The sequence below is a fragment of the Podarcis liolepis genome (genome assembly GCF_965112155.1).
Source record: "Podarcis liolepis genome assembly, chromosome: 14".
Classification (NCBI taxonomy): domain Eukaryota; kingdom Metazoa; phylum Chordata; class Lepidosauria; order Squamata; family Lacertidae; genus Podarcis; species Podarcis liolepis.
The window spans coordinates 22819588-22845916 of record NC_139569.1 but is presented as its reverse complement, the minus strand read 5'-3'; the positions used below and the strand labels follow the sequence as shown (position 1 = coordinate 22845916).

At 43.9% G+C, this 26329-nt stretch overlaps 1 protein-coding gene across 2 annotated transcripts; it reads right to left on the bottom strand.

Annotated features, from left to right (window-relative positions):
- Positions 1-543: 543 nt before the first annotated feature.
- Positions 544-26329, bottom strand: HAPSTR1 (HUWE1 associated protein modifying stress responses). Of its 2 annotated transcripts, none has more exons than XM_083473823.1 (4): positions 25759-26329; positions 23887-23967; positions 14459-14734; positions 544-4719 (listed from the first exon to the last, which is right to left on the bottom strand). In XM_083473823.1, the coding sequence occupies exons 1-4, from the start codon at positions 26018-26020 to the stop codon at positions 4475-4477; spliced, it is 864 nt and encodes a 287-aa protein (XP_083329949.1). In that variant the 5' UTR covers positions 26021-26329; the 3' UTR covers positions 544-4474. The 2 variants fall into 2 exon arrangements, with proteins under 2 accessions (XP_083329949.1, XP_083329948.1); XM_083473822.1 differs by lacking the exon at positions 25759-26329 and adding an exon at positions 24391-25483.

The following is a 26329-nucleotide window of genomic DNA, read 5'->3' as shown; positions in this document are numbered from 1 at the left end:
CCAAGGACACATTCCAGTCAGGTAAACACAGGGCACTAAATAATGCCAATGAAGATTGTGGCCTGAGCTTACACCAAGACCCAGATGGAGATGGCCACATTTGGTCCCTGGGGCCCCTTGATCTGATGGCAGCAACTCTCCAGCATTTGGGGCAAGAATCTTTGTTAGCCTTACCTGAAGGGTTTGAACTGGGGACCTTCTGCATGCAAAGCATATGCTCTACCACAGAGTTATGGCTGTTCTCCCAATGTATGTGAAGAACTGTATAAACATTCTCATGTCCTACATCCAAATACAATACAAATTAGAGCTTTACATTCAGTCACAGCACAGCTAAACACACTCAGAAGTCTCCAGGACACTGAGAAAACGGAACTACCGGTAATCATTTTCTTCTTCTTACAAGTAGGCTTAGTCCTCCATAAATGTGAGATTTTAAACAAGCTATGTTTGACCTCGTTTGAGTTTGGAGATACTTCCCACCCTCTTTTCCGGTTGCCTAGAGAAAGTGAAGAGAAGTATTAAAAAACCAAACGAGCTAGGTTGGTTTATTTTGAATTTTATTAGGGTTTTAAAAAGGTATCTATTTCTCCAGCAGGGTAAGTCACATTTGAGGATTGCAGGAGTTCAGTTTCAGACAAAGGAAGAAGAAAAAAATCAGCTTTGCATTACTTCATTATAGCTCATGTGTTTTAATATTTAAATTGAACTTTTAGTAATATGCAAGCCAAGCTCAGCTTCAATGCAGGATACACTATTATGTAAAATCTGCCCCACATTCATGTTAAGTTTGGTTTACATGGGGAAAGAGATGAGACAAACGTCACTGGAAGGCATTCAAATTGAACCAGGTAAAAATGCGGAACTGCAATTGACTAATTTCCCACCACATCCCAAAGCGCTAAACATGTCTGTTTTACAATAGTCTTATTCTTCCAGAAGTCACAACCAATGGAAATAATCCACACTGGATATTTAAGTTAATTCGTTACACACCCATTTCCCAGATGAGGCCATCATGCAGTCTAGCTTTTTGTTTGTTTTGGCAGGAGGCTGAATATTTCAACAGCAAATACAAGGGTTTCAAAAAGCAGTAAAAATAAATTTTGTCGAAAGACTTACAAGCACACACACTATTAGTGCAGCTAGATTATCAAAGCCAGCTTTTCTTTTACCAAAAAGGGAAAAAATGGCACCAAAAATATAAAAAGAAAACGCTTGACAAATTTTGTTCAGAGGAGCTAGACTGATAGCAAAGCTTCAAAGCATTAGTGAACAGAGGAATTATTATATTCTATCTGATAGGGGTTGAGGGAAGAAGAACTCCACACATCAAGATCCACATTTCAATCTTTTCAAACTCATTAAGCGATAAAACAAACGTATCGTATCCTGCTCCAACTAGCATTATGGGCTGGCCCTCACTTAACTACTTTGGAGAAAACATACCACTGATCAGAAAAACCCAGTGTTTAGTGAAGCCCTAGAAAAACCTTCCTCTACTAGTTCTGTACACCTATGAACTAAATCAATTTAGGAGTGAGGGGGTTGGGGAGCATAGCAGTGGCAGACGATATTATGCGACGTTTGTCCATTCCAGGCTGACTGCTACCAAAAATACAAGACTCTGCCCAGTGTTCTGGGCTTCTCAATTAAACAGTCTCCTCCTATGTTTCTGAAGTGCCACTTTTTTTGGCAGAAAAAGCTGGTGGGTAGTCAGGTTTTTTTGCACTGTGGTCTTAAGTCACTACGGCACATACCAGTGTGAATTCTCACGATGGAAGCTAGTTCTAGACCACATGCAAATTACAAATGTCACACAGAAGCCGTGGTGCACTTTTTTTAGGTCAACAATAGTGAACTAGCTGTACATACATTGGCAACCTTTAGAAAGTGTCATCTCAGGGTTTGTTTTAAAATTCACGCATAGCATCATGAACTACAAACCTGTAGCCACAAACACCACGTAACTTTAAAAAAAAAATTATTTGTTTAGCAACTCCCCCAAGCTGTTTGTATTTTAGCAATACTTAAAAGCTCTACAAAAGCAAAAAAGCAACATGCTTCTTGCAATGCATGTTCCTGGCCTCAGGAAGCTATAAGAGTACCCTGTGGTTCAAAGCAGACTTCTTCTAAATGGTGACAAAAGGGCACCTGTGACAGGACACCTCAAGGCTGAAAAGGCAGAAAAATTCAAGAGCTACATGTGACTCGGTAACAGCCAACTAGTCATGCTGTTGCATCCCACGATCCAACAGAGTTCCCCGTAGGTATTCGAAGCATACAAATTCCCCCTCCCCTGCCTCACAACAGCCATTTGCAGGGTGCTTCCAGCCAGGAAGATCCACATGCATTTTGAGCTCTCCATCCTGTTAAGTGAAATGTGGAAGTGACCGTGGGGGTGGAGACCTGGGTTTGCATATGCATTATACGGTGTAAAGAGGGTCCTGATGCCGCCTAACTGGTCAGGCCAAGAAGTTTAAATTGAATTACTTGCAGGCTAGGCTGCTTAAAAAAGCCCCCAGTTATGGAAGCAGAAAGTAGGCAAGACATCATTCCATTCACCACTTGATTAAGACTGGGAAGATCTCAGGAACTAGGCATGGGTGGGGCCTTCTGCAACAACTGCCTCAGTTCACACATAACAGTAGCTAAACCATGGCTTAAGTGTGAATAGTTTGAACAAGTGGTGCAAGGGTCCCTGGACTGAAAACAGCAGCCACAGCGCCCTGCTCAAGGTGCCCTGCTAGCCTGGGTTAAGCCATAGCTTGGCTTAGTGTTGCATCAAAATCAGGCCTGTTGTTTTGTCTCTCCTGGAGTGAGAAACCAAGAACAAACCATGGCTACAGTTCATGGCTTGTCTGCCCACTGCAAGCCCAGGTTCGGGTGCACCACTAAGCCAACCATGTCTAACTTCACTGGGCAAAGAGAGTAACAGCTGCAATCTGGAACCAACCAGCCCACTTCCTCAGTTGCGCTAAGCCACTGTTTTGACTTACTGTTACATGCAAACTGGGTCACTGTCATCGGTTTCTTTCCCACACAGGTGGAGGAGAATAGCCCTTACATGCTGGTCCTCTTCTAAGGCTCCCTTCAACATTCTCCAAGGTTCACTTAGCTGATCAAACACACCACATGACTGACATTGAGAAAATATGGTACAGCCAGAAACCTGCTTCACCAAGGATGCCACAGTGTGGCCAGGGTGGCAAGAACTTGGCTATTAGCTCACATTCAAGGCCAGGACAGCTTAAACCCAAGACTTTTCTTTCAGTTTGCATCTGCTGCATATTGCACTGAAGCCGCTGGAAACATTTCAGGATTATTTCCTAGAGAAATTTATTTCATGGGACTTTGAAAACAGTCACATCTTGCCCCTGTCGGAAGACCTGCACTGGCTGACTTTGGTGATTCAAGTCATGTCTCCTTAAGCGGCTTGGAAGTCACACACAACATAGTGGGAAAACATCCAATATCCTTTAAAAAAACAAAAACTAGTCCCATCCATCCATTTCCTCATCATTCCACAATGATAATTTCTTCACAGGAAGCACACAATACAAGTCATGTAGTACCCAAGCCACCTGTTCGCCAGTGACAGAACATGTTCCTCTGTGGCAATTAATGAAGAATTATGCTGATTGCTTACAAGGGAATACTCAAGTAATAATGGGCAAACAGCTGAAAGACTTCCAATCAAAAGTTCTTGGGCCAGGAGGGTGTGGGAGGTGAGACTGGTGCAGCAATGTCAGAGTTCTCACACACACAAAGCAAATCCAATGAAGATCCTTTTTAGCACTGATTTAGTTTCCATTGCAGAACCATCGTAGAACCTCTTTACATTACCACACGGCCACCATCAACTGCTTTGGGAACTTAAAAAAGGGTACAGGCCAATACTTAATTATAAATTTGCACACTTAACTATATAGAAATTAATGCGCCCAGTAGAACTTTTAAGAAGAAAATATTTATATATATATATATATTCAAAAAAGAAGCCTGCAGGTCTTACATGCCAAGTCATGTTTTTGACACTGTTGTCAAAATGGCAGTACTGTTGAAGCAAGTATTTAAACACAGCAAGAAAAAAAAGGACAGAAAAGCATTTCTATAACCAAATAAATGTCTGATATTTCCTTTTTCCCTTTAAGAGTACAAGTAAGGTCACTTTTTAGCCTTGGAACGGATGCATGTTCTGCCTGCGATGAGCTTGCTAGCTACTACACAACATTGGAAGTCCTCTGCTAAAGAAATCTAAATTTGAAGAAAGCTGTAGTTACGAGAGAAGAATCTACTGTCAGTACGTAAGCTTTCCTTTATGGCAATTATTGAATCTGTGTGACTTGGGAGGAGAGCGCCTCAGGTTTGTTTCCCCAGCAGTAGGTACGCTGCGGATCGAGTGCCTTTAAAGCAGCATGGGGAGGGGGGAAATGAGGAAGAGGGAGAGGTGGGGATCAAAAGGTTTTGCCATTTAGATCATACGATTGCGTTTATGGGTTGGGGAGTCCGTAATGCCATCACCACACTGGGCTGAGGTACGCTTTCTAGTTCCACCATTGTCCAAGTGGAGTGCCATTTCTTCGGATATGAAAGTGTTCAAGTCAACGTCATGGAGTCCATTTCTCCTTCGACTACTGTTGGAGCCGCTGCTCACATGAGTGGGTGAGCCCGGGGTACTCGAACGAACACTTATACTAGCCATTGCACCACTAAGACCTGAAGGAAGGAAGGAGAAAGCAGAAATTAGAAAAAAAAGTCAGCATCCAAAAAAAGCCCCATCAGCCCAACTCCAAAGTTAGACAGCATTTGTCTTAAGGACCGTTCCCAACCCTCATGACCTAAAGATCAGCTCAAAATAGGAAGTCTCCTCCTGCAAAACAGCCTGCAACATGACTGGCCGAATCAGAAAACACAAGTCACACAGAGCAATGTACAGTATATTTCAATTTATAAACTGAGGCCTAGGGATCTTCAGGTGCTTTATGACTTTTGAGGATCTCCAGAGAGCAGCCCAGTGCGCATAATCAAATCAGTTAGGAACATTAGAAGAGTCCACATACTTTCCACATGCAAGAAGTTCAGAACAAGTTGGGACAAGTTTATGTAAAGTACTTCCTGTGGCCACAAGATCAGGGTCAAAGATTGAATTGGAATTTTTCTTTCCCTTGAAATTTCTCTTATGCAGATTAGGGTAACTTACATTGGAAAATTCTCTTGTGCCCTAATTTAGTATGTTGACATAACAACAGACCTGTTGGATCAGGACAAAGTCCATCTAGGCTCTACACCCAGTTCTCACAGTAGTCAACCAGATATGCCTCTGCGAAGCCTGAAAACAGGGCCCAAGTCTACTTGCATTTAACAAAGCCCCAAACTGCAGAGCCTGCCAAATATTGTATTCACAATGGCCATTCATTGTTATTAATGAATGTATCAAGCAGAAAACCTTCTTCACACATAAAAAAGTAATGGAATTTTGGGGAATGGGGATTTTCTGCCCCACATCACTGATCACAACCAATGTCCTAGTCCAGCCTTGAGCCCCCAGATATTGTTGGACTACAACTCCCATCAGCCATCTGAGGACTCAATATTAGAGAAGGCCACCCTAGCCCTCTTGAGGCTTGCACGGATGTGTTCTGCTTCAACCAGCATCTAATGGAAGGTATCATTTCCTGGCCCCCTTTTCCCTTCCCATGCAGAGTGCCAATTCAGGCAAGACTGGGAAGAAGGCCAGGTTCTTGGTTGCCTTGGTAACCCACAATGTTATACAAGGGGTTGGGAATTCAAAACATTTTTCCAACTCTGCGTTCTGGTCACTTGCTTAAGCCACAGTACAAGAATTTCTGAATTGGGGGCAGCTGCTTGTTGTCTTTCTGTGGTACTTAGGAATCTGCACTTTTGTTACTTGTCAGAATGTTAGCGGTAGGTTCAACAGTATAAGGGTGATCTGGGTACGTTTATGAGATAGTCACATTGAACTTGGGTAACACCAAAGTCAGTCATTGCAAAAGCCACAGCTTGTCTACCTACCATCTAAACCAGGCATGGCCAAACTTTGCCCTACAGCTGTTTTGGGACTACAACTCCCATCACCCCTAGCTAACAGGATCAGTGGTCAGGGGTGATGGGAATTGTAGTCCCAAAACAGCTGGAGGGCAAAGTTTGGCCATGCCTGGTCTAAACCATTGTTATGCTTGCTAGGTATTAATGCTGCAACATCCTCATCAGGCCATACCAATTTCTGGGGAAATATAATTACCAACTATACTGAAAGATACACAGTTTGGGGAGGGAGGGCTGTTCTAGGAGAATATCGTTTTATCTGTATATCTCCAAGAAGCACGTCAAGACTACAATGGGAAAGAATTTCAAAATTCCATTGTCTGACAGCAGAAGGGAGCCTAAAGGACGTAGCACTATTCCCAAGCAAGTACATGACAGAATGAGATGCCCATTTTAAGGAACTTGGAGGCAGCCTGCTGGAACAGCATGCATTTAACTAGCTAGTGGGCTTGTTGTCCAGTCACAGCTTCTAACTAAGAACCTAAAAGCCTGCTGGTTCAGACCAAAGGCCCATCTAGCCTAACATATCCTGTCCGCTTGTGCTGTTGCTCAATGGTGCATGCATTCAGAGGCATATTACAGTAGTACAACGGCACATTTAAAGTAAAATGTTTTAGTTGGTGGTAAGTTTAAATTCACCTTGGCAGATAAGGTTTCACATGTTTATGGTATTAACAGTGTCGCGCAAAACAAGTATTTCTAGCACATGCTTTATGGAGTTCTCCAAATAGTCTGTGGCCCACCCAAGCCCCATCAGCCTTATAACCATACACACAGACAGACAAGGTTGCAAGGAGGTAACATGCAGATTTATGCCTTGTAGCAGTCTGTGGAACAATTTTTAGGGCCAGGGTGTTAACCTATACTGGCACATAGCTCTAGTCAAGAATCTGTTTGATCGGTTACCACAAGGCGAGTGATCAATTAGGTTTAAAGTTGCATATTACAAGACCCTTAATATAGGTGCTTCCAAAACCTTAAAAGATGATGGTGGTAATACCCTGCCCCTCTGGCAGGGTTGTCCCAGCCAGTCTGGGCCGCTTCCAGCATAATAAAAACACAGCAAACATCAAACATTAAAAACTTCCCTATACAGGGCTGCCTTCAGATGTCTTCTAAAGGTTGTGCAGTTATTTATCTCCTTGACATCTGATGGGAGGGCATTCTACAGGGCGGGTGTTACTACTGGGAAGGCCCTCTGCCTGGTTCCCTGCAGCTTCACGTCTTGCAGTGAGGGAATCTCCAGAAGGCCCTCGGAGCTGGACCTCAGTGTCCAGGCTGAACAATGGGAGTGGAGATGCTCCTTCAGGTGTACAGGTCTGAAGCTGTTTAGGGTTTTAAAGGTCAGCATCAATACTTTGAATCATGCTTGGAAACGTACTGGGAGCCAATGTAGACTTTTAAATATATATGGTCCGGGCTCAAAATACCAGCCATTAAAAGCTACTTTCACTGTTAAAGGTTTGATTTAGTTCAGACATTATGTCTGTAGCCATATTTTAAAGTAGCCACGGTGCGTCTTTTTTGTTTATTAATAAGCAATCAAGTCACAATGATGCTCAGAGCTACATATTCACAAAAATTAAAATACAGTACAAGAAAATGTGCTTCAGTCAGACGATAAAAAGTGACCACCAGGTCGTGTTACTCTGCTTCAAGGGTTTATAGCGAAACGTTCATCCTCAGAATGACAACTTTCTATAGAAGTTCTAAAATTCACAGAATTTATTCCTGAAGTGCATAGATTTGACGGCAATGATTTTCAAAAGTCAACAGTACTCCCTGATTCAAGAACACAAGGTTCAAATCACATCCATGTTGATTCTCACTATAGACCTCTGAAATACTTGTTTCATTGAACAGTCAAATTGTTATGACCAAATGCCTGCACAATAAAACTGAATGTGCACCAACAGTATGTAGTTTCCAAAGGCAGGCCCTTGCAAACCAGCAGTCAAGAAACATACTGACAGGCCCTTGAACAACACTGGATCAGAATCCAGAAGAGTAGCATCAGCCTTCTGCAACAGCAACAACAAAAATCTGTGGCACTTTTAACAGAATGTAGCAGATGCATCTGACATAGGGAATTGCCTGAAGAAGCCTTTGTTAACGAACACATTGTTGAGTAATGTGCACCAGGGTTCTTACGTTTGCATCTCCCTGCTTTCAGATCTGACAAGAAACAGTTGTCCTTACCAGTCACCAAAGAATCAGCCACATGAGAAAAACACCTTTTGCCTCACCTCCAGCCTTGGAAATATTTCCAGATGGTGTCACGTGAGACAAGTGTCCTTCCCTGCAGGAAGCCTCAGGGGTGGGGCTAGCTTATTTCCATTGAACACCAGCTCCGTCAATTTAATTCCTAAACCTCAAACAGCCCCAAATAAACTTTCCTTAAAAAACAAAGGGACACCTCCAAATCCAACATTCTGCTACACAAGATTCCCAGAAGAAGGAGAAAATAATATCTGACCAAGTCACACATTCAGAAGACTAGCAAACATATATTCCTTTGGGTTTCATGTATTTACACACTAAATTGGGCAAATCTACCAACTCAATTAAATATACGGTTTCATTTCATGGGAGGCCACGTGGTGCCCTCTAGACATCACTCCCATCATCCTAACCAGTGGCCATTTCAGCTGGAGAATTATAATCCAACAACAGTATCTGGATAGCAAGATTTTAGACTGGCTCCAGGCTTAATTCCATGTAACCTACGCAGCAATCTGAACTTGAGAACAAAGAACTTCTTAGAGAAGTTGACAAATTCAGTCACTGATGGCAATCACTTCTCTTCCCTAAGCAGGAACTCTCAACCAATGTCCCTCTGTTCCCTTATAGAAGGCTGTCTTACAGAGTCAAGATTATTGGTTCATCTAGCTCTGGAACATCTACATTGACTGGCAGCATCTTTCCAGTGTTTGGGCAGAAGTCTATCCAGAAAAGCCATCCAACCAATCCAGTGAGTTGCTGAGAGGGACATGACACTGGGCTCTTAAGAAGTAATTTCTACTTATTCCAACATCCAATGCAAAGTGAGACAAAGTCCCCATGCTACCACCATATCCTCTACACATGGAAGACACCTGGGAGAGGAGGGGGAGAAGGTATCACTAATAATGGCTGGCAACAAAGCCAAGCCAGAAAATTGTGGACACCTCTAAAGATAGTCTGCTGTCACATTCTGACCGAAATAAATACTGTTCAGTATAGAAAAGTTGAGGGTTCAGTCCACAACCAACAGAACCTCTCTCATGAAATGTGAAGACAGAGGTCCTATAGCCCTCGCTTGCTGGTTAACAGGAGTTGGTAATATGAAGTGAAGCAACTCCAAGTACACATTACTGCACAAGTGTACCACAGCTAATGGCAAAGCAAGGGGGATGAATTATTGCTTAACAAAACAGTTAACAGAATGGAAGACTGAGGCTCAAGTACCTGAAAAAGTATCTTCTCTAGTACTGCTCTACCCATCTATTAATATCTGTTCTACTTGTTAATCTGACTTCAACTTCTGTTGGGTAGGAGATGAAATGGTCCCACTCCCCCTAAAATTACAGAATTCCTCCCCAAATGATATTTGATTGTCCCTCATGCTGGCCTCATTTAGGCACAAGGCAAAAACTTTTATTTACTCAGGCCTTTGGTATGTAATTGACCCTTCTGCTGCCATTGCTCTTCTGAACACTTTGTTATGATGTTAACATTTTTGTTGCTGTGACGTGTGTACAATAGTGTTATCGTTAGCCACTCTGTGCTTCCATCAGGAATGGCAGGATATGAGTATGGGGAAATGAATTGGTATTCAAATTAACTCTACTCTTGATCTCTCCCGGCTATCAGAATGTCACTGGAGAATAGACAGACTCCAGGCCACTCAAAGTTGCTCACAAGAATATGGGAGACAAAAGCCAGGACCTGAACTGCACAACCAGTTCTCTGTGTCTGAGCAGGTAGCCACACCAGTAGCTGCAAGCCCTTATTCTGCCAAGGAGCAAGCCACTTTGACAGGGAAAAGACTTTTGAAAGCTGTTTGCAAGATGGCAGGAAAGCCCCATTGTTCAGAGAACTACAAATAGGGAACAGGGCACATCAAGCCCATCTGGGATATGGCCCAAAGTAGCTTTTCCTGCTGCAGCCAGTGTGTCAATATACTTCCACAGTGCACCAGAGAAACATCAGGTGCAGGAGCCAATGGCCCTACAGACCTCTCCATAGGTTACACACCCTGTCAAGCAACATCCCCTCTCCCTACCAGTCTTCACCAGTCTGCTTTGCACCCTCCTTGGAATGAAATCTGTTCTTGAACTCCAATAATGCTTGTTTGGCTGAATTATACCTGAATCCGGAATGTGAATGTTAGATATGGGCACAGGAACATGCATGCCATGCTCCACTCTGAACTTTCCTGCATTGAATGGGAAAGCCTGAAGGGGCCTTCTAAGTGTGTTTGGGCAACTGGGGCTCCCAATTCTGGATCAACTGAATTTGCTTAGAAGCCCCTTTCAGACCTCCCCACTCAATGAAGAAATATCAGTGAGGGAATGTGGAGAGGCCAGTGTGCACACCCACTATTTGTTTTCCAAATCCCCATTCAAGCACAACGCCTGAACAGGGCCCAATCTGCTGATGGAGTGGTTTGCAGAAAGCACAGCTTTTCTAGGCAACAGCTGTCAAAAGATGCAAGGCAGAGATGCAATCCTCCATGTTCAGGGCAGAACTTTAGAACTGAAGTTGCTAAAGTCAATGAGAGTCTCCTAGGTAGGAAACCCGAGAAAAGGGGCTCAGTAACACTAGGTTTTTCTATCTAGGTTTTTTGACCCAAGTTCAGAAGCACAATGGGCAATATGGTGCCATGACTGGCCTGGTGCTTGCTGACCCCAATGACCCTGGTTGAGATTCAGACAAACATGTCCTGAAGATTCTTGTTAGGAAAAGGTTTAGATAATCTTAACAAGTAAAACGAAACAATCTGAGGGTTTAGACTATACACTTAACCGTGTTTCCCACCTAAGTAGTGTAATTTCAGATGACTGTGGGGGACCTCCACTGTGTGCACAAGCTGCAAATAACCAGAGCGAAAGACCTCAAGGAAGGAAAAACCCACAGCAACCCCATGTGGACTAAACATGCTACATGGCCAGGAAATGCTACCCAAGGCAATGTAGCACAGCAGTTATGAGTACCAACCTAGGACTTGTGGGGACAGCATTCAAAAACCCCTAAGCCATTCGGCTTCACTGGGTAAGCTTGGGACAGTTATTTCTCAGTCTAACCTACTTCACCAAATTGTTGTGAGGATAAAATGGGGAGTGGGGGAAGCACTGAGCTCCTTGGGAAAAGATCTGATCTAAATGTAAGAATAAGACTATAGGGATAAAAATGGAAAGCCAGGGAAGAAATAATGGAATGGAGTATCCTACGTGTGTGTGGCATGGATGGCACCCTAAACAGAAGCATTCCAAACTGCAATAACTTACCACAACCTGAAAGAGTTTCTATTCTAAAGCTACCAAAAAAGGACAGAGATTTCCTCAGTTCTATCTTCCAGACCCAGCATATATCCAATTAGCACCTCCATCAATGCAGAAACATGCCCTAATCCTGGTCAATGGTAGCTTTCAATTCAATACTGGAACTTCAGGTTGTTTCTAAAGTCTTATTTCCAAGCACAAAACCCCACGACATTACTAAGCAGCAAGGCAAACACGAAAAACCAGAAGCCAAAACAGCTCTACCTTGTTCCAAGTCATAGCACATCTATGCCTACCTAGCACTGCATTGTGCTCTCTGACTGGCAGCAGCTCTTCAGCATATTGAACCCTGTTTCAGGGATCATTTAATGGGAGATGTGGGGAACTGAACCTTGTGCTGAGATGCAAGTCATTTTTCTCAATCCCAGACACAGCCAAATAGATACACAAATACGTACGTAACAGAAAGCCTGAGAATGAGGCGTTCCCACACTCTGGATATTTGCATTCCTACATGAGAAGGTAGAGCATATTCCTCAGCAATATTGGCCATGTTAGTAAAGAGGCAAATATTCATTTTATAGTTAGCAGGCATTTCTTGCAACTATAACTATCTTTGGTATTCATCCAGAAGGAAGAGAAAGCTTGCAGTTACAGCCACAAAGGCTAGGCATCAGCTTGCAACCTAGTAACAGAAGCACTTCCCATTTCCATCTTGCTTTGAAAACATTGGAGGACCAGTGTGTTTGTGGGAGGGGGGTTTCAACAAAAGGCTCTGCCAAGATACACCTGTCTCTAATTCCAGTCTAGACCAGTGGTTTGCATAATTTGAAGATAAATAGTAACCCAACTACAATCCATGCTATTATCTCAACAACTCACTATTTATATTAGCTTACCATATGAGGACTTGAAGCCAAGAACACCTGCACAATCACAACCCAAACCACTAATGCATGATATTTAGTCACCACTAAACAAGCGTCCACTTCAGCTCTCTTACTACTATAGGATGATTAGTGGGACCTGTGGGAAATGCTATCAGTGATCCAAACAACGCAACCCACAAGTCTCCTACTGAATGTTTCCCTTAAAAATACGCAGTGCTTTGCTCTATTAACATTGGGGCTCTCAAAGTCTTTCCTCAGGCTGAAGGCCACATTCCCTTCTGGTCAACCTACCGGGGTTGGGAGTGGAGGGTGACGCAAGAGACAACAATTTTACCTTTGTACGGTTTCTACATACACACATGAACACACACACCCCTCCATTTTCAACCCAGGCAAGCAAGACATTGTTGGAGTTCAAGGACAATATTTCAAGAATTTTAGCCAGCCAGGCAACAACAATCGAGGAGTGTGAAGCAGGTCCAGTGAGGGGTGTTGCCTGAGCAAGTGAAAGAGGGGCCTGAGGGCAACATTCAGCACTAGAGCCTGAAGTTCCCATTCCTGGTTATGAGTTGCACCAAAACTTTTTTTAAAAAAAACCTTGCCTTGCTGTGTTTATCCAAATCTAGGCAACTTTTAGAAGGGCATCATAGCTTATGCTTCTAAAAATAAAAAAATCAAACATTAAAATGTGTTTCTATCCCTCAAAACAATGCAAGTTAAATGTCACCTCTATAGTATGTAAAATTAAGCAAGTGTGGGTCTGATCAGTGCTAGGATGGGAATCCAAATAAGCTATTCTGGAAGATCAGGTCAACATGTTCTTCAAACATCCATTATTGAAATACCCACACCTCTGAATGCTTACAACCCTGGCGTCTTCCATCTTCTCGAAACTGAGTCATCAGTAGTAATTTATAAGAGAGCTTGCAATCATTCTAAATCAAGCCTCCTCCCCCATACATGCAGGTGACTTCGAATGGTTTTCTATTTCAGTTGCATCAGCCTGCACTTCAATTTGAGCATGTCTGCACCACTGGGATCTTTTCATAGGCATGCACTCAAGTGGTAAGTTTAGCACTGTGAAACAAGTAGAGAACAGCATTTCAGCAGGAAGCATGTTCTTTTCTTGCAAGGATGAAGGTGTCCAAACAAGCTAGTAATGTTTTAAATTCCTCCATGCTGCAAGAAAGCTTTCAAAGTAATAAGTACACATTCATTTGACTGCTGGCCAGCTACAGATTCCAAATTCATGTACACTTAGCCAAAAACAATCATGCATCACATTAACAAATAGAGAGCATGGATGCAAGCCTCATCTCATAAAATACAAGGTGTCAGCCAGTGTATCCAAGTGAAAAGTCTACAAAGCTGGAACTACTTTCACCTAAACTGCACCTTAGACTTTATGATTCTTGCTCAAGTCCCTGGGAAGACAAAATGGCTGAAAGCATGGCTTAAAGAGCCACAGGAGCAAGGCTGTCCCATGGACAAACAAAAAACCGCTTAGCAGTTTTCTATCATCAAGCAGCATATCCATTTTGTTAAATAAAAATAATCAATTAAACTCCAAAAATTAACATTTTTGAAGTTCCCCCTTTTCCCTCTGCTAGAAGAGGGAAATGAAGTAAAGTTTCTTCCTTTTCCCAAAATATGTTTCTTAAGCCCTGCTCAACTATGTTCATAACAAGCAAGTGTTTTTTGTGTGTTTGGAGCTTGCAGAGTTAAGGAACAGTGATTCAGAGCTATACAACCCTTTGATACCAACATGGAATATTCACTGGAAAGTGCACTAAGCAGTTTCCAGGGCAAGAAACAACAAATTACTCTACAGCTAGATGCAACTGCAGAAAATGCAAATGAGGTGTCAAGCTACTGAGAGCCAGTCCAACTGTGCCTTTACTCTTCATGTTAGCTGCCGTAACACCTCACGGTCATTAAAGAAGTTAAAAGAGTGTAGAGGCGTGAGCTTTAAACACCCATTCCTATGAAAAGCATTGAAAAAGCCAGAACCATTACCATGGAGAGCTATGGCTTCTCGGAAGGGCTGCAAGTCCGTCTCCACAGAGGAGCTAGTTTCTGTCGAAGTAGCTCGGTTAGGGGATACTACAGTTAGTCTTGGGGGAGCTCTAGAGTTTCGTGGAGGAGGCGCTTTCCCACACAGGAAGCTGATTAAGTCTTCTCTGCGAATAGTTCTTCTGCGCTTTTTAACCCAAGCCAACACATCCTTGTTACGACGCTGATAGCCAATATGGATTCCTACATCGAAACTCCGCTGATGGGCATCCACGCTTTCTGGAAAAAGAGACAAGAATTTTAGGAGGTGCATTAGATACACAGTTAAAATCTGCTTCTGGAGTCAAATACTGACTTCATGTGTCTCATTTAAAACACTTTTGAGCCTCTTTGTGCAACCTGTGAAATGTAGCACTAAATGTATGGTTTCTTTGCTTCCCTCCACCACTTCCCATGGAGTTGCACACATTTGAAACTGGCTTTTGTTTTAAAACATCTTTTTCCTGTGTGAAGTTTCTCTAAACATACAAGTGTCCTTTTAAGAGTTGTGCTTTGCTGGATGCAGCATGAAGGCAAAAACCTCTCTGGTTTGCTGATCTTGCAAGAGGGTGAGGGGAGAAGAAGCAATGCAAGTTCAGTCAAAAGAAGCATAGAAGTTAAAGAAAAGGAGTATACAAAACAAGCTGCCAGATGTCCTGGCTATGCTCTCTGAGAATGTTTTGTGTCCCAGGGTGAGGAGATAATAAAAATAAAGGCAAAACGGGAAGCATTTATTTCATGATTATGATCATAGTTAGAAAGACTGGTCTGTTTCCTGTATCCATCTCCTCGTTGTCTCACTCCAATGGGATTAAAATGTGATTTAATCCTATTAAACTTCTGTCTGATTAAAAAAAATCTTTTGCCAACCTGATGCCCTCCAGATGTTTTGAAGAACAGCTTCCATGAGTCCCAAACTTATGGCAAAGTTTGGCTTAAAAGGTTAAGCACATAAACCACATACCTAGTAACTGTATAGTAATGACTGTAGCAAAGTATTATTTGAATATTTTAAGCTGACAAAATCTTCTTGGGGGCAACACTGGCTAAAGTTCTTGCCACACATTCAAGAGCATTGTCTTGTGCTGCTAGAGGCATGCAATGTGTAAAAGCAGTGGCGCACTCTTAGAGGGTTCCATGTGAACCCTGATGCATAGTGGCGCTCGTTCAAATTGGGAGGGTGAGCACAGTAATATTTAACACAGAAAAGTGTAACCTATAGATAGTGTCAATGCTCATTAACTCAAGGGGAAGATTTGAATTGAGCATTTTTGAGCACACATGTAATTTTACCCTAGGAGTTCTGTAATATCCCAAGGTAAACAGACTCTTGACATCAGACAGAAGCATTAGGAATAAGTTTAGGAGTCAAGTACAACTTTATTAATCCTCCAAAAGGGTTACCAACATCACATCTGGCAAACTATTCATGCACGCTACCTAGAACAAACTATTTCAAATTTCAAAGTGGCATGAAATTTTTGAGGAGAAATTATTTATACAAAAATACTCCTCAAGCACTGCAAACTGAACTGCTCATTTTACAAACATGAACAAACAGGAAATCATAAGACTTGCCTAGCCAACACATGGAATCCAGCAGCTGATTCCAACTGTCTCAACCCAAGCCAAATGGTATCCATGGTAGATCATTCTAGCTCTTGCAACCGGCAACAGACTACAGTTTACACATTCATGCTTTCACATTTGATGAAAGCAGCACCCAACAGTGGCCTACATGTATGATCAAGACACGCTAGATCATTCTCCTATCAGTTCAGCTCAAACAGAATGTTTTTCAACCAAGTCAGTTTGCATATTCAGCAGTGAGACCATCAGGTGTTGAGTAACCATGCACAACAATGTGACCCGGTCCTTGAGCTGCAAACAGTGTAGAATATCCATTTATTCCCAGGAGAATGCCATGGGGCCTAGCCCTGCAATCTGAGTAAAGCCAGCAATGAGAACAGCCATAAGTTGTATCAAAACTACTCTGGCAGTTTGAAACTGCACGCATGCCTTAAAACTCAATTTAAAAATTGTTCCATTCTTCCAATTCAAGAGAAAACTATGTATGACGAATTCTGAAATAATATCAGAACTTTTGGCATATGCAAGAGGCTTGCTTCACATAACCATTGTGCTTCACATTCTATTACTGGATGAGTATCCATTCTTAACAAGACAATTTAAGCCATTTAGCATACTGTACCAAACCCCTTTTCACTCCTAGGTGTTGGGGGGGGGGATCTACACCTATGAAAATGTGTAAATCTTTTCCTGAGCTCTAGAACAACTATTCAATTTTCACACTATATGGCAACTGCATTTTCAAATTCATTCACAAGTCAGCCAGAGCTCACTATTCAGGATATCCACAGCTGATATCATATCAATAGGTTATCAAGATGAGTGGCTGTTCACATGGGGTTCAGAACTGAACTACAGTCATTCTGCTGCTGACCCAGCAACTTATAATGCAGAACTATGACTACTAGGAAGAAAAAACTCCACAACCCGAAAGCATTTGTATTAGGAGAACATTATGCCTTTCAGTTTCTTCTATGAAGTCTCATTAAGAACCCTTTGGTAGAGTTACAAAATGCCTTGAAGTTTTACTGCTGATTTATTGCTGTTAACCACTGCAGGAGGTGCCCCATGGCTGTAGCATTTGCTCATGGCCAGTGGTAGTTTGGCGTTAAGTGACGGCTACAAGCACCAGGAATAATTTACAGGAACTACAATAAACTACAGTAATCCCTACCCTCCTGCAACCAACACAGCTTTTAAAGAATTGTGTTTATTGTCTTTCATATACAGTATCACTTTTATTGTTGTTGGACACCTTGACGCTTAGGGGAAGTAGATGTTTAAAGCAAATGAACTCAGTCAAGAGAGCCCTGAGTCACTTCCTCCTCTATGGGTCAACTAAAGCTGCCAGGGGTCAGTAACAGACAGATGACAGCCAAAATCAAGCCAGACAAACAGATCACAGAGGAGGAGGAGAATGGGGGTAGGCAATAAAAAGAAACAGGTGCAATCTGACAGCCACCTTTATGCTTCTTGAGAGGGAGGGTGAGGGTAAAACATCTGCTATTTAGTCCAGGCAGCACCATATTGCCACATTGTACAAGGGTTTTGATTACAGGCAACTTTTAAAGGCAATGTTGTAAGGCAGCAATTGAGGTGAGCACCACCATCAGTTATTAATCTCAAGTGCCATGGTGTTTAGGCCCATTACCACCATCTTAACTTTCCTACAATACACTTGTCTTATTTGTATCGGTGAATTAGGAGAGTAGACTGAGCAATTTCATCAATATGATCCCAATCTGAACAAAGAGCTTGCCCATGGGAAACAAGCAAGTCTAAAAGCCTCCTCACATAAGTTTTTAAAATGGAATTGCATGCATAGAACTAATGTTAAAAGATGCTTCCATGACACAGAAATTGCCAAGGAAGCAAAAGCAAATTTATCTATCAATATACTAATGCTAATTACATTCAAGTTATATAAAAAGCATACTAAGCTGCTTTTCAACAGTAAATACATATCTGCAAAGGTGAGACAGAGCAGTATGAGAAGTTACGCAACTCACTTAACATGTTTAAGTCCTACTTTCTATGACAGCACACTGACAACCATCTGCACTTGTATCTGCCCTCTACACAGATACTTCAGCTAGCATCCAGAATAGACACACTCAAGAGTTGTATGACACCGCATTCCAGAGTTGCAATGACAAGAAAAGCTTATGATCTTCATACCAGCCAAGTAGTCACATGTCATTTCAAGCTGAAGGAACTGAAAACAAGCCTTCAGCTTTGTTTTTAACAGACCTTATAGGGAGATTTCAAAACGTGAGCACTACTAACAAAAAAAATGGTTAAACTATCATGCTTTTATTGGGCATCTTCAACCACTAGCAAACTACACAATTTACACCACCACTGGACCTATATATTAGAAACACTCCTAAAATTTGCTCGACTTGCAAAATCCTCAGCACAAGTTTTTACCTGCTAAAAAGTGTTGCAAGTTTGCACTTTCAATCCTATCCTTACTGAGTTAGGAAATACATGCATTCCACTTTGTCCTTGGCAACTTTGTAAATTGCACTGTGATTTATCAACAGCAATATATCAAAGTGAGAACTACAGTCTTAGACTGACACTCCTTGTTTTTACACATCTTCCTATTCTGCCTGGTGCCATTATGCTTGGCATGATTATCAGCAATTTTCTTACTTGGGGTTAACAGACTGACCTCCCACTGAGAAATCAGAACTACCACATTGTATTGACTGGGTGATCAAAGCCAGTCCAAAAAGCAACTTGTTTTACCTTGAAAGGCCACCGTCAGTAGGATCCAAATGAAGAAACAGTTGTTTACTTGATGTATTATGAGTAATTGAATGATGGTGGATGAACATTTTTGTAGGACTGCTAACACATATACATGTGAAAGCATGTGTGTGCACAGTGTCAAAAGGTACCTGTGTCCATTCTTGGTGTGGAAATAGCAGTATACAAGTCTGGCAGTAAATAATAAAATTGACACCTTTTTCCTAGTCAGATTCATACATTTAGAATAATGTTCCTTACTCAAGGAGCTGTTCCATTTTTGAAAAGATTAAAGCAGATTTGCTACCTTGATTCTAAGCACGCTTTGAAGATCCAACTGGAATTAATGTTGCCACAAGAGCCGAACATACGCACATAGATCCAGCTACTGAGGTTGAGGTAGAGGTGGCAAACTCAGTAAGAACAGGGCTATCTGCAAGACAATGTGAATCCATGGCAAAAGACAAGCAGTTGCCTCTATCTTAAAATTATCAATGTGTCAATTTGAAAGTCAATGTAGTACAGTGGTTAGCACGTTAAAGGAAGGACTGGGAAGACATGGATTCAATCCTGCACTATGTTAAAGATCACTGGGTGGCCTTGACCCAGTCACTCTGAGCCAAACCTACATCACTGTATTACTGAGAGAATAAAATGTGAAGGACAAGGGCACATGCTACCCCAGTGTAAGAAGAGGAAGAGCAGGAAGCAAACAGCATTTATATACAATTTTTGCTGTACTATATAATCCTCATAAATTACATGTACAGATAGGTCAGTACTAACTTCAGTTACAGATGGAGGGTATAGAGAGAGAGTCAGCTACACAAGACTTCTTAGTGAGTCCATAGCCAAGACATCTACTGGAGATTTCACAGTTCACCTTTTTACCATTGTGCTACAGTACAGAGCTGGGAGATACCTGATTTTCAATATCACGATAGATCACCAACTAAACATCACAATATATCAATACTGTACATTACAATGTCTGAAATAAATATGGAACTATGTATAGGATTTGGCTGGCTTCGTGGTTTCTCCAACATTGTGATTTCACAATATACTGCCAGGTCAAAAATATGACTCTGGTAACACAAAATGGATTTCAAACTGGTTTTGGATGATTTGTCTACCTATTTGTGTAAGGAAAAGCTGTAGCTCAGTTGAAGAGCACATGTTCTCCATGCTTAAAAGGAGCCAGGACCTGAAATTGTGGAGAACCACTGCTGGTTGGTGTCAACAGTGCTCCTTAAGTCATGCTCACTATAAGGCAGCTTTCCGTGTTCCTATGTTCTATTCTATGTTCTTATATGAGCTGATGGGATTTCAGGAGAACCTCTGCTCAAGAACTAGTGCTGCTGCATTAGCACTGGCACAATTTCCTGCAGTATCCTGCAATTTAAGTGGGCTGGGCCACCAGCCCTGGTAAACATCCTGTCCCAACTCCACCTACAGTCGACTTTCCACAGCTTTGAGCAATGCTCCTGCACTGTCCCAAGCTGACCTGTAGTACTCAGTGCACCTGTTCCTACCCACTTTCTGCCTTACACAACTGATGGGCAGGATGCAGTTACAAGACTAGTCTAGCACACAGGTCTTTTGACTCCACATGGCAAATTTACAACCCAATTCCATGGGTTTTTATTTTTATTTTCAACAGGTACATGCATAAGTCACTGCTATCACACAGATGTCTTCCCTTACCAAGCAATAAACAAACAAAATGGAAGCTGGCTGCACAAATAAGGAAAAACAGCACTGACTAATACTATTGGCTGAGTTGGCAAAGACCTCCCTTGATGACTAAGAGCTTGCCATTTTGAGTGTTGCATTCCATTCAAACCACTACACACTGGAAGCTACACCATCTAATTACACCTATTGCTCTATAGCAAGTTACTCACATGATTGCAGAAAAAGTTAAGTCTGACTAAACTATTGTTACCCCACCATATTGGGTCAAAGTATCAAAAGGGTAACCTGTGGTTTAACTGAAACTGAAACCATTTTGTCAGATGGCTCCTTACTCCTTGAAGGGTCTCCTTATAGGAAATGGGAGCAACTTCAGACAAAGTCAGTAGCATGTAGTCCTGTCTTCAGTTTTCCACCATAGGTGGATGGAAAAGAACCTGTGAGCCTTGTGGAGGATGTACCAGTAGCTGGCAAGCTATTTTAGTCTCAGTGTGCTAAGATTCCTGTGCTGGTCTGCAGTTCATAAATCAGAAAAAAACCCAACCCACAAAAACCCATAATCACATTCTTGCCCCCTTCTCATATAAGACGAAGCAAACACAAATTGATCCATTTAAGTCTAGCAGCACAGTACAGCTCGCTAATTTGAGGGATGAACTGTTGCTATTTAGTTATATTCCGCCTTCCCCCACCCCATCGGTACTCAAGGCAACTTACTGTTAAAAATACAAATATGCAGATAAAACAGAAAAAGCTCAAAACATAGAAATGATAATCATTAAAAGTAAAAAGAGTAATATTAATACCCTAGCAGTCAGTATGCAAGCTGTCTTCTGTGACTGCGAGAAGGAACTAGATGCTTTGTCATCTACATTCTGGATGCCAACTGATTTGCAATTCACTCAGTGTCACTAAGAACTAAGGTTTTTTAGAAGACAGTATAAATAGCACCAGACTAATACTAGATCAGTTCTCTCCAATGTCAGCTACTACACAGCCAAAGTGTAGAACCACTTTGTTCCTAAGGGAAACTATGCTATTATGTCAAGCTGGACACTATTCTAGGAGTCAGCCTCCCCAATTCAAGGCTGTCTGCTTGTAACATAACTTAAGGGTAGAGATTTAACCACTTCTAGACTTCCTTGTAGACTCCAGAAATTCCCCTTCCAAGTGTGCAAATCAACTTTCTCATGATTCCTACAAGAATGGAGGCCTTAGGGCACTGAGTCACAAAGCAACTTTTCATCCAGTAATGTGCTAGGTGACTCAAGACCCCCATTTCAAACTGTTCAGAAATTAGCCTGAACCACACCTAGGTTTCTTAGCTGAATAATACCTGTACTCCATATCCAAGGGCCAGGTGTACTACAATAGGTGAGACAGAAGCATTCTGCCACTTGACAGACAGACCAAGGTAATTCTGTCTGTGTTGTGATAATGAAGAACCTAGAAAGCTCTTAGTCATTCCTATGAGGCAGAGGGTCAGAATGAAGGGAATAAAGACACAGATGACATCCTGGGGCACCTCAACATTCCTGTTCTGGGGATAGGAAAACTGTGGTGCTCTAGGTACTGTTGGACTCCCAATTTGTATCAGCACTGACGATTGGCCATACTGGCTTGGGGTGATGGGTTCCCCACCACCATTCTATTCTATCACAGTTAGGTCTCAAGGCTTACACCACCAATTCCACACTCTATAACCAAATCCACTGAGGAAAAGGTGGCTCTCAGACTGCCTTATGCACAAATGTTCAGCAAAATCTAGGTGTTCTTAACTTACAAGGCTCTTTTGGTCAAAACATAGTTTGAGAAAGGCTTCTGTAATGAATGGACCTTATTATCTCAGTTCCTAAAAGGCACTCGGACCCAGGTAGACCTAACAGACTGCTGGTAATGCAGGTCAAGGACAATGCAGCACAAAAATGGCTGACATTCAAGATAGGGAAAGGAATGGACAGGTAGGCTCCAAACACTGGAGCAGTTAAACTGATTCATTTCTTCTTCCAAGAACCTTGGCAACTCAGAGTACATTTGGCTCTGTCATTCTGGCCAAAGACTCCTTACAACGAAGATTTTGTCACTCACTCACAATTCACAATGCATCTCCAAGAACAGTGAAGGGCATGATTCAGTAGCTTCTATCTATACGATGGAAGCAGAAGGCACTCAATGCTGAGTTATTTAGATGCAGGCACCTCAACACATATTATAATTAACAATTATTAACACTGAAAATATCATGGCACCATACTCCAGAAGTGTTCTGTTTTATAAAATGGAAACAGTTCTCTCTACAGTGTGCAGCAGTATTCTGGGAAAGGGTGGAGTAGGCCTTATTCTACAACATACAGCACTGATTTTCAGACCTCAGCATTCTCAAATTTATCATTTATGAATCACTCCTCTCTTCCCAGAAGTCTATCATACATGTCTCTAGTCTGGGAAATACCCAGCTACACACTGCAAGTCACTACTTGAAGGCCAGCGTTCTTCAACCTTGTAGTCCCAAGAGCACCTGGACTACTGACTCCCCAGCCAGTTTAGCCAATGGTAAGGGATAATGGGAGCAATAGTGAAGCACCTGGAGACTCAGGCCATTTATAAAGAACTATACCCCTGCTTCCCTCCTAATCAAATATGCAACTCCACAACATTGCATTTTTGCCAAGCTATCTGTAACCACCAGCACCCTAATTCCATATTTATTGTCACAAATATACAGCTGCACTGTCCAGCAACGTTCACTAATTGTGTGGGAAGGCAAGAGGGAAAACCTGGCTGACCAGCCTAACTTTGAAAGTGGCAAGTTATTCTGCTATCTGTAACTGCAGTACCACAGTCAGGTAAAGCACAGCAAATCTTTACCAGACTGAAGAACTGTGTGGCCACAATTTGTGCAACTACCACAACAGAAACAGAGAGGGAGGGAGCAGGAAACTGCAAAACAGTCAGTGTGATGTAGCGGATAGTGTTGGGCTAGCTCCTGGGAGACTAGGTTTTAAATCCCCACTTGGCCATGCAGTTCACTAGGTAGACAGTTGCTGTCTCACAGTTTGGCCGACCTCACAGGATGGCTGCAGGATAAAATGGGGAGGGAGGGTTGAACTCCTGGTGGAGCAGAAATGCCCAAGAATACGAAGTGAAGACCAGTATGCATTTATTAACAAGACTATGATTTGAAGGAGGCAAGAGATGAAGAGGCACAGCATGACTTGTCGAACCACACAGACACACACAGGAAAAACAACTCAGTTATTCCTCTATTGAAGTCCATTTCCTACTTGTCCTCTTCAGGCCCCATTCATCCTGCCACCCTCCCCACAACCCACTACCAACCTGAAATCTCTCACCTTTGTATAGATTGGTGACAGCAGTGGCTGCATTCTGGAATGGGACCCACAAGGAGAGGCCCGGCTGCTGACACACACGGTCTGTGCAGGGGGGGGGGTGCCAGGAGGAGGAAGAACAAAAGAACAAAAACGAGAAAATGAAGAGAGAGAAAACCACCTAACTCGCTTTTATCTCTTTCTCAGGCTCTGCTTATGATCTGTCACTCAGACCCTCCCTCGGCCATGTTGGGCTTCGCCATTTTGTTCAGTTGCCTGGACAGAGGAGGGAGGGGGAAATGGGATACCTTTTTTGAAGGAGGGGGACAAAAAAAGATTGAAAAATCAGGATATGAAGCATCCTGGAATCAACCAAGTCTTCATGGAGGGGGGAGAGAGACTACTGGAACCAACCACATGTGAATGGAGGGGGGAGTAAAACTGCTTCCCCTCACGTAGGGGGAGACTGGCAGCAGGAGGAGGGAAAGACAAACACCATTAAAAGGAAGGGGGAAAGGGGAAGCCTACAATAACTCGCTTTTTTCACGTCGTCTCCTCTCTCCCCTCCTGCCACAGGCCCCTCCCAACCCGAGCCTCCCTCTCGCCATTTTGTCGGTGGGAAGGGCCGACGACGGGGAGCTGAAGGGAGGGGCCGGGACGAACCCACTTGCCAACTGCGCGGGGGGGGGGAGAGAGGGAGAAAAGAACGAAGGAGAAACCAACATGCCTTTCTCCCCCTCCGCCCCCCACCCTCCTTACATTTATTTCGTGAGGGAAAAGAAAATGGGGCGCGAGGCGAGAAAAGGAGGGCGGAGGGATCCGCCTCACGCCATTTTGTGTGCGCGCCCGCCGTGTCTGTGTCACGGCGGCCGACTGGAAAGGCCGTGACGGGCGGGCGAGGCCTGGGAGGAAGGAAGGCCGGCCGGAGGGCCCACTGACAGGCGCTTCCCGCTCTCCGCCCGCGGCCACTTCCTCCTCGCCTCCCCCTGCAGGCCCCGTTCCCACGAAAGAGAGGGGGCAAAGGAAGCGAAGCAGACACGTCGCCGCCTCTGCCCCTCACACACGTATCAATGAACAGAGACCGCACGTGTGTACGTACACGCGTCAATGCCCAGACACACGAGAAGCGCGGAGGCAGGAACGTGTAAGGCATACAGGCACACGCGACTGCGCACGTATGAACGTGCCGTGTGTTAACTACACGCATTAGCGCGTACACAGGCTTCTCCTTTCTCGCCCAACCCCAGGATACTCAACAGCCCCACGTAGAGGCAGAGGAAACCCCCTTCTATTAAGCTGCCCATGGAGACCCGTTTGTTCTTTGACCTGCTCCAAAGCCGCCAGAATCCTCGTCTTCTCAACCTGCGCCTCCTTAATAGTGGGGGTCCCCCTTCCCCAGTTCCATGCCAGGCTTCCCCACCCCGTCTCCATGAATCGGGCCCCCTCTACTGATCCCAATCTTCCTCCAAAGGCTCTTCGACCTACCCCGAGAACCTCTCCAGGGTCTCCTCCTCTGCCTTCATGAATAGGGGTCCCCCATACCCCTACATGAATAGGGGTGCCCTTCCACACACCCCGCCTCTATACAAGGGGCTCCCCACTAACCACAAGCTATTCGACGTGCCTCCAAATCTCCTCCCCCATAAATGGAGGTCCCTATCTCCCTGCTCCTCCCCCCACCCCCAGTATAATTAGGGGACCCGCTTCCCCTCCCCCATGAACTGGATATACCTCCTAAAACCTCAGCCTCTCCTCCCCAAAAAGAAACCCCTCCCCCATGGCCCTGGCACTTCCTCTCTGCCTCCTCCCTCCCAGCCATCTTGAGAGGGGGCGCTCCCCGTTCCCTCCCCTCCCTCCCTTCCATCCCTCGGGGTCTCCCCCTCCCTTCCTCCTCACCCTTGTAGAGCTGCGCCACGGCCGTGGCCGAGTTCTGGAAGAGGTGCCAGAGCTTCTGCTGCTTGTGCTCGGGCTGCGGGGTGGCGGCGGCGGCGGCAGCTGCGGCGGCCTCGTCGTCGTCCTGCAGCTCGGGCGGCAGCGCCCCGTCGTCCTGCTCGGCCTCCGCCAGGCACTGCCGCTCCCACTTGCTGAACCAGTGCTCGGGCCCGTGCAGCTCTTGGATCTCGGCGTCGCCTTCCTCCTTGGCCGCCTTCTCCTCCATCTTGCCTCTCCCGCTTCTGTCGTGCGCCGCCGCTCAGCTACCTAAAGCGGGCGCCTCTCGACGGGGACGGGGACGCCATTAGCGGCCCCATAACGACGACGACGACGACAACAACAACAAGGCCGGGGAGCGTCCGGCCCCTCCGTCGCCTCCGACCACACTGAGCCCGAGACGCCGCCCCGAGCGCACCAAAAGGTGTCACCCGAACATGCTGGCTGGGTGATTGGTTGGCTGCGGCCAAAAAAAAGGAGTGAAAAGAAAGGCTGAAAATCCCGCCTTCTCTGCCTTCGCTACGCCACTGCCGATCGT